This window comes from Anneissia japonica, unplaced genomic scaffold (assembly GCF_011630105.1).
Source record: "Anneissia japonica isolate Jap-2015-1 unplaced genomic scaffold, ASM1163010v1 scaffold1764_len714935_cov166, whole genome shotgun sequence".
Taxonomy (NCBI): Eukaryota; Metazoa; Echinodermata; class Crinoidea; order Comatulida; family Comatulidae; genus Anneissia; species Anneissia japonica.
In genome coordinates, this window is record NW_022757468.1 from 256,705 (window position 1) to 266,257 (window position 9,553).

The following is a 9,553-nucleotide window of genomic DNA, read 5'->3' on the forward strand; positions in this document are numbered from 1 at the left end:
TTTTTATTACTTATTTGATAGGCATCGAGCTACTATAATATGGCTTCATGTAGGCTATGTTTTCTAATGTCGAAATCTGCTTCCAAAACCAAAACATTTTGAATAAAATGAGAAACAAAGAGTTTGCAATGTAACCTAATTTACTTTCAAATCCTCTTTCTTCAAAGTGAAATTCTATATTTTGGAAATTTTGCACGAAACCTGTCAACCACGATGTCAAGGTCGAGGTTGCTTCCCCTATCGCGATGTATTCCAAGCATCATGAGGCTATACAAACGAGCACTTGTCATAACAGAACGCAAAATATTTTTAATTAGTCTAATTGAACTATTATTATTATTATTATTATTATTATTATTATTGGCGCCACCACTGGATTCAATAATCTGCTGTATCCCTTGCTTTGCTATTTTCGATAGGTGAATAGGCCCTAATTATAACTTTTAGAGCACTGGTGAATATTTATTACTTCGTAATTTGCATAACGAATTTTATTTATAAACCATGCTTCCTACGATGTCATTATTTATATATAATGGCACTCGACTTTAACGGTTATTTATATATAATATTGGAAGTAAAATCCATTACTTAGATATAATGACCTTGACACGATAACACGTGTGCATTTCATATAATGAGTTTGAAGTCCAAGATATACATATAATGGTTATGCGACAGCTATTATTTTTATATAATGAAATGTAAAAGCAGTTATTTATAAATAATGAGTTAGTCAATTCGTTATTTATATATAATGAGGTGTCTTTTAATTATGGAGGTTCAGGTTCTCCCAGGCAAAATGTTGATTTTTAAATGGTAGGAAATGAGCTTTCCCGACTTCTGATGTATCTTTTAGCGACTTTAATTTAAGTTCTTCAAAATTCAAGGTTTTCCCCTCTTGAAAACGATCAGGTAAATTTTTCCCATTGTTATTACAGCAGATAGGCCTTATGTGTGTATACATACAGTACATAAACAAATTGAGTAGTTGCATACGATTTTTTCCATGAATCAATAAATCCCAAAAAAGGGGATTCCGGAAAATTTTGATTCTTAGAAGGCGGGAAATAAGCTTTCCCGACTTATGAGGTGCCTTTTAATTAATTTTTATTTCTTTAAAATTCAAGGTTTTTCCCCTCTTGAAAATGATTCAATGAATCAATGACTTCCGAAGCAAAAATCGGCCCGGGTTACCCTGGAAAAATGTTGATTTCTAGAATGCGGGAAATGAGCTTTCCTGACTTCTGAAATGTCTCTTAAATGACTTTTTAAGTTCTTCAAAATTCAAGGTTTTCCCCTCTTGAAAACGGTCAGGTAAATTTTTCTCATGTCTTCTTTTATGTGTGTATACATACATAAATAAATGAGTAGTTGCACGCGTATTCTTTTTTCCATGAATCGATAAATCCCAAAAAGAAAGGGTGGTCCGAGGGTTATCCCCCGGGAAAATTTTGATTCCTAGATGGCAGGAAATAAGCTTTCCCGACACTTGAAGTGTGTTTTAATTATTTTTACGTTCTTCAAAATTCTAATTTTCTTATTGTAACATAAAAAAAAAATATCAGCTCACGGGTCCTGAAAAGTTAGGTCTAGACTTTTTTTTTCTTTTTTTTATTTGGCCAAGGGAGTGGTCAGGACCCATTACCCCTCCCCCAGATCCGCCAATGTGAATCGCAAGAAAATTTAACTCAGTTGGGGACTGGATAAACATTCTCTTTCCCATCCTTATCCTCCTTTCCTCTTTCATTTCTTGCATTTCTTTCCAATCATACAAAAATCTCCAGACATTATATATTTTTTGCCAAAAAGTGGGGACCACTGTGGGTGTAATTTTTTGGCAAAAAAAATAGGGAGGGGGGGGGGGAGGCGTACGCCCCTTACCTCTAATCGCCATTCTAATATTTAACAAAGGACCCAGAAATCAACTAAGCCAATCAGCTGTTGAATGTATAGGTATCAAGTCACTAACCCCAATGGCAATAAATCGTGCTTTATTTAGGCTAGCTCGGCTAGGGTAGGCCTAGCCTAGCCTAGATGAGACCCTAGCGCCCCACGTAGGGCCTAGGCTAGCCTAACTACAGCATTGAAGATCACCAGTATTTAGTTATTGAATATAAAAGTTCTATTTTTTGAATTAAAATGTTCTACCAGATTGAACGATCAAACTATCATCTGTTGAAAGAGATAACGTTACATGCCATCCTGTAATGTTGGTGAATGTCTAGGGGATCATCTTAATAATTCAACACTTACTGCATGTGGAGAGTTGAAAACTAGCTACAGTGTACTTTTGGGCTGTGATACCTTCATTGCAGGGATCGTCTCAAAAATTCCGGTTTTTTTTTTTGTTTTTGTTTTTGTTTTTTTTTTCTTGCTAATTTTTCACTAGACAACCGGGCAACATGAATAGTAAATAGGCTAGCCCGGAGCGGATTTTTTTTGTGATATAAGGGGGGGGGGGCGTCGCAGGCGTCCCCCACTAAATCCGCCCCTGATAATGAATTATATATAAATAATTGTGTTAAATAATAAATTTACAATTGGCGCCTCATACATTTGTACCTCCTAGCTACCCGAAATGAAATAGTAGACTCCAAACCACGTAGCCCGCTTATGGACATCGAACATAACCGAATCCTGTTTTGGCATACTTTTTGAATACCTGCCTATTGTCGGCGCGGTTCGCCAAGCAAGAAGTATAGAAAGCATCCGCAACTACGGTAGGCTAGTAGACGCATAGCTACGGCCAGCTACAGTATGGCCTAACGGCAAATCTTTGAAAGGAGACTAGATTTTACTTTGGAAAAAGGTGTGAAATTTCAGTAAGCCTATCCTAGGCCTACTAATAAGGAAGGCTTGATTGAAGTGGTCATGTCATGGCTACAGTTATACCCCAGTAGGTCTATAGGGCAAGGGCCATGCTTATAATAATATACAGCTGACCTAATATACAGCTAGGCGTGCCGTAGGACTAGCCTACGCAAATTCGCGTCCGGAAGCTCTCTAGCCAAAACGGCAATAAACCAAAACCAACACTTTTTCACCAGAACGGCCAAAAAGGCAACGGTGTATGGAGCGCCGAAAGTGCGACCGCAAATCTAGAACAAGATGTAAAACACATATTTGAAACATGTTTAATGTTATCGTTTGTTGAGTTTTTATTTAGGGTATTATATGTTTATCATGTTTATAGATGCTTAAATAAAATTTATATTAAATAAGTATTGTATAGCAATGAAAACTTGAAAACATCTGCTCACTGAACGGTTCACTGCACACCTTAACACAATAAATGAGTCAAAACGGGACCCCATTTTCTCACAAAATCCACTATATAATTTGAAGGGTTTCATTTGGCAATCTGGGGCGATCGGATTATAAAACTAGATGTTTTAAGCTTTATAATCATCTATATATTCTTACGATTAATGCAAAATTGAGTGATCATTTTTCTTCTAAAGTTGACTACCTCTTATGCTTTTGCATAGGAAAAAGGTTGAAATTAGAGTGTCCTTTTTCTTTTTACCATAACTCTGCAACGACAGGTCGCTAAACTTCGGGGTGAAAGTCAATTGTAGCTCATAAATTAAGCTTTCTTGCCATGTAAGTCCCATGGGGGTTGCTTATTATATAACCATTGATCATCAACTGTTTTTTACTTTCAATGAATGACGTCACGCGGTTACGGCCAATAGCAGCTACGAATTTCGAGTTTTTTTGCGGTAAGTGCGTTCATGCATAAGATGTAGGTCAAATTAACTTAATAAGCTTTTGTCGAAAATAGAGGGAAAGTTTTCATTATGTCATTTGTTTGTCATACGTTTGTTTTTCTTGTTTGGTGTTTTGTTTACATGTCATCGTAAATGTTCTGGGCATGTTTATAATAATAAATATAAACATAAATGAAAGTACTTAATGATATGAAAGAAGATATTGAAGAGGAAACGTTCCCACAAATAGGTAGTTCCAATGTTACTTGAGGTGATGCTAACACAAAATTTGTATTTTTTTTAAATTTGTTTGATTTTAATGTTTGATACATCCGATTATCAATCAATCAATCAATCAATCAATTTATTCAACGATAAACCCCAACAAAGGGAAAGTGAAATACAGAAACTACAAAAAGTGGCATAAAAATTTCACAATTAAAAAGATCGAAACACAAACAAGTATCCAGAATTAACCATGAAGCAAGGTTAATTAAAAGGATTTTGTTAAGTTAATAATTGTATTAATATTATTCGCAATTATGAAAATGACAATAAACTCTGCAATTTGAGTCGTTAACAACCAGTTGCGACAGGAGATCAATTTGATTAGATAAAATGATATCCTTAACTTATGCGAGATTCAGAGTATGCTGAAGCAGAGGTGTCGTTCTACAACACTTAGGGATACCTAATGCTGCTTTGAATAATTTACTTTGTATTTTATCCAAATATACAGTGTTAGGCGAATTTATACACTGAGTACTATATACAAGAATTGGAACTAAGACACTGTTCCAAACATGAAGCTTAACTTCGGTGCTCGACCCCTGTGTACACATACCTGCACTTTGTAGTGAATAAAAGGCCTTTTGACAGTTACGGATGCGTTGAAAATCAATGTGCGATTTAGCCTACTTTTAAAATTACTATTAAGTGTAACCCCACGATGCGTAACAGACTCGGTGATATTCAAGATACAATTATATTCAAGAAACAGATTGGTTTTTGGGTCAGTGTATATTTGCCAAAGATTGTGCATACGGTTTTTGTAGGAATAAAACGAAGACCATGTGATACAATATAATTATTGGCCTATACGATAAGCTCTGAAGCCCAGTCGATGTTAAGCTAGTGAGCAACTAGTCGTCTGCCTAGCAGAATACATTAAACTTTGATTTTGCGATAATGATACCACAATCGAGATTCTGAAGGCCTGTGACCGGGTCTTGTAGAAAATGTTAGATAAGAGGAGGTGATAGGCCACCTTGCCCTGTGCCTTTACGGATTAAGATATTTCTACCGATCGTGTTATTTCACTTAACATTAACACATAATACTAGTGTATCATGCGTGCATACATCGCCACCAGTCATCATTTATAACATTATTTAATGTATAAAAGATAATAGAGTGGCAATTGATCAAACGCTCCTTCAGCATCGAAGGAACAAGAATAGACATTTGAACCTTGGTTGTTACGATCTGTAAATACATCATTCACAGTGGCTGCTGCCTTTGTGGTGATTTTACCATATACAACCTAAATTGGGATGGATCAAAATCGACATTAAAACATAAATCAATTAGGCATAACTCAAACATTTTGGAGAGGGTAATTGATACAACAATAGGTCTATAATTAGTAGGGATTGATGGATCAAGGACAAGTGTTTATAGGTACAACACATGCGATGGAAGTGTGTACGTGTGTGTTTACCTACCATTCATACATTACCATCATTAACTTCGTCTCTGGCTGCTATGCTTCCGATTTTGTTATTTTGTTGAAGAAATTGTTACACAATTCATTTCAATTTAATTTAGGCCTACATGGATCATCCAGATTTCACACACAATTCGCGATTTGGATTAGGATGATGATGCCTTTTAATCTAGCCGGCCGCGAGAGTATATGTGTGAAATGTTCTGTACTTAAACTGTAAATTTATTGCATAGTTTAAATAAATTCAGTTACAAAAGTATATTTGATTTAACAATTAATTTAATATAATACCTACCTGATGTCTTAGGCCTTCATTATGAAGAATAAAAAAGAATATGTACTGTATAGGCCTACATGACTTTTCACTTTTGGGACTGCAAGAGGAAAAAAACATTGTTTTCAATATAGAATGCTACTGTCTCTGTTTCTACACCTCCTGTTTCACACTGAGTCCTAAGGAGGTCGGACCGCCAAGGCAAGCAAGGTTGCAGTGCCCCTGGCCAGGGAGTTGTTATAGTCACTATAACCCGAGTTGTTATAGTCACTATAACAACTCCCTGCCCTGGCTAAAACAAATTTATAAAAAATTTGTAGTACACTACAGTTTCTCCGTTTTATTTAGCATTTCTTAGGCAGGATCTTATATATACACACACTAATCTTTCGAGTGGAAATGCTATTCATTGGAATAGCAACGTTTTTCAATGTTTGACCTACTTTGGTACCTAAGATAAGGCACAGTCGCACCTATCGCATCGTATTTAGAATTTCCGCATGGCCGGTCTTCGATACCAGCCAATCACTTTATTCAGTGAGTCAATGGAAGTCAGAGCATACCCTTACAGCGTTTAAATTTGCAATTGTGACAACCGTGTGGTGGCGTCAGAATAGCCAATTTAACACTGGAATGTAAGCAGTGCTTCCAAGAGTATGTGCGCATGCTCTTCTCACAAATCGGGACCTCCACTGCCGATCGGGTATTCCATCTATAAGCCTAAACTTAATCGATTAAAGTTTAATATATTTACATACATATGACCGGTATAGAAGAAACTTTGAATTATTATTATTTGAATTGAAATTAGAATAGAGGAATAGGAATTCATTGAAGAGAAGACAACCATGCCGGTATTAAAAATAACATGCATTGTATTTTGACTATAGAACTCAATCTGATTCTGTATAGTAGTGTAGTAGGCTTACGAACTTTTCCTATCACTAGCAGCCCCTAGCATCAATGGCGGGTCTTGAAATGGAAGGGAGCTGATGTTGTTAGGAAGGTAAAGTGGGGGATCGGTAACTCGCAAAATAAGGTGATATGAGTGATTTTTATTTACTTGAACATGATTGGTGGGCGGGGGCGCGACTGGGGGATGGGCGAGTATTTTTTCAGGGGTAGGGGGAGGACGTGCATCCCCTTGTACATCCTAGATATGCCAATACCTAGCATACCCTGCAATTTACTCTGCGGTCCGTCACTGCCAAAACACACTATAAGAATGATCATATTACAATAACAGTTGTAAATAACCACCAAGGTAAAAAGAAAATCAAAATGAGTATGTATATATCAAGCATCGTAAGAAAGGCAAACAGGTTCCCACATACTAAAATAAAATAAATCCCGTTTATTCCTTTTTGGAGCAATAAAGTTTAATATCTTATCAGACACCCTTTAAATTACCACAAAACGCCGTAAATAAACCATGTACTTCAGTGTTCTATAGTGAGGCTGTGAATCGCGACCGAAATGCATTCTTGCCGTTTTGGTTATTGCCTTTTTAGTTTATTGCCGTTTTGACCTGATACCCCACATCACAATCCGGCAATAGTTGAGCAGTTGGCTCAATATTGCACTTACTGATAAAAGCATTGGCACACATGTACTATGAACCATAATGAATATTTTCAGGTAGGGACTCATGTCAACAGCGCCCTCCCCTGTCCAGAAATTGTAAATTTATATTTTTAGCCATATTTGATATAAAAGTGTAATTTAAATCAATCGTTATTTTTCATTTATATATTTTATAGTAGTGACATTAATATAAGTATTAATGACAAATAGTTTGGCCCTATAAAAACGTAAAAAGATCAAAAAAATTGGTCAAAAAATAACATTCCTATTTTAAACATACTTATGTAGGAACAATTGTATTACAAATTATCTATAAATAATAGTAGCGATATGCATAAAAAATATTAAAGACAAATAGATTGTAAAATTTAAATGTATACTGTAACCCTCACTCTGATTTCTACAAGTCATATACTCTATTCATTCTGCTGTATCTGTCATACCGCTGGGAAAAATATACAACTTTGGTTGTTTTTATTACATTTATTTTGATTTCATCATCATGTATTGTTATTTAAAAAAGGCACAAATTGAACAATTTGTCATGCAGTTGATGAAGTAGATAGGGTAGCCGTGTTAGTCTGGATAATAACAGTTAATTAAAGACAAACAGCACATTCCAGGCTAACTAATTTTATTATTACACAAGCTTTTGACCACGCAGTGGACTTCATCAGGTGAATGTACAAATGGGATAAAAAATATGATCATAAGAAAGATTAAAACTTTTTTTTTCTAGATGTTTACTGAGTTTGTTAGAAATAGAAATTGGGTCTTTATGGGAATATAAAATTGCACTGTCGTCTGCATATAGCAGAAATTTACAATCAGAATCAATACTGAACCTTGTCGTTCATATAGATGAGGAACAGTTATAACGGTCCTAGTATGCTACCTTTGGTACTCTTAACTGGGTTGGCTGCGGAAGTAACACTTTATTTTTGTCAGTAAGACATCACCCGAACCAGTTATTAGATCAAAGTCTAAGATATTTAAGAACCCTAAACTCAAGGTCGATAAAACCATATTTCTGTTCATCCATCTTGAAAGTTCTTTTTCACAATCTTGCGTAGTGGAGTGACATTAGACGTTGTCAACTTTAAGGTATTGAGATTCAGCCACCATGTCCAGAGTGTGTGTGGTTGGGTGTGGGGTCATCGGATTATCAACTGCCATTGTAGTGCAACAGTCATTGAATGCACACGTCACTATCATAGCTGATAAATGGTCACCTCACACGACAAGTGACGGTGCTGCTGGATTGGTGGAATGTATGCTGGATAATAATACGCCGCAAGATCACAAACAGAGGTGAGCATCCTGCTGACCACCATTGGTACATGTGGTCGAAAATCACTCAGGTATGGTGGTAAATTGCTGTGGTGTAAAGGGTTAGGGCCAGTAGGCTACTTGTGGGAGGGGCCCAGTCATTCCCTCTCCCCAAATGTTGAAGCAAGCAAAATTGCCCTCAAGTATCTAATGTTTGTGAACTAGCGCACCCTCACTTCACATTCTTTCACCCCTATCAGTCCCCTTCCATTTCAAGACTCTTAGCTATGCCACTGACTGGAGCTCTATCTACAGTAATACATAATTTTCTACTATGAATATTGTTCATCATTTTCAATAAAAAAAAAAGTAGCCAGAAGTCTTTCATAATCATTATATATTTTTTTTACATTGCTGGGAACTACTTAAACTGCACATCACATTAAATTTGAAATAACTTTCTTTTTCAGGGACTGGATCTTGAGAACTGAAAAATATTTGGAATCTCTGGTTCGGAGTGAAGACACTGGTGCTGCTTGCGTACAGATCCTCTCAGGCTACTACCTCAGCAAACATAACACACAGGTGACATAGACTGCACAAGATAACCTATGTTAATTAAAGTTTTGAAAATTAGTTATGTTGCTCTTTATGTAGTAGGTTCCAATTCATAGATGTTCCATAATGAAAGGTCTGTTTTCCTTGAAATATGTTCCATTTCAGGGGTCCCATGTTGGAAGAAGTCAATTCAGGGAGTAGGGGTGGCGCTAGTAGTGGGCGGTTGCAGGGCCCCCGTCAGGGAGAGCTCCTCCCCCCTCTTTTGCCAAAGAAAAATTAGAGTTATTGTCTACACAATAGTAGACTCTAAAATCAATTAAATAAGCTTTTTAAGGGCTTCGCCCCCTGGACCACTTTCGATATATTTTTGAGAAACTTCCGACCACGCACACTTTGATCCCGTCAGGGACATCGGCCCCCTCGTCGAGG

At 36.5% G+C, this 9,553-nt stretch overlaps 1 protein-coding gene across 8 annotated transcripts in view; it reads left to right on the forward strand.

The window, feature by feature from the left end:
- LOC117124774 (D-aspartate oxidase-like) overlaps window positions 1–9,553 on the forward strand; it is a 26,609-nt gene that overhangs the window by 9,046 nt on the left and 8,010 nt on the right. For 2 of the 8 annotated variants that reach the window (XM_033271100.1, XM_033271102.1), the window contains exons 2-3: window positions 8,348–8,608; window positions 9,037–9,151. In XM_033271100.1, coding sequence (XP_033126991.1) covers window positions 8,421–8,608; window positions 9,037–9,151 — 303 coding nt within the window. In that variant the 5' untranslated portion in view covers window positions 8,348–8,420. Of the gene's footprint in view, window positions 1–2,582; window positions 2,813–8,347; window positions 8,609–9,036; window positions 9,152–9,553 lie in introns of those variants that run through there. The other 6 variants (XM_033271097.1, XM_033271103.1, XM_033271096.1 and 3 more) reach the window with 5 other exon arrangements.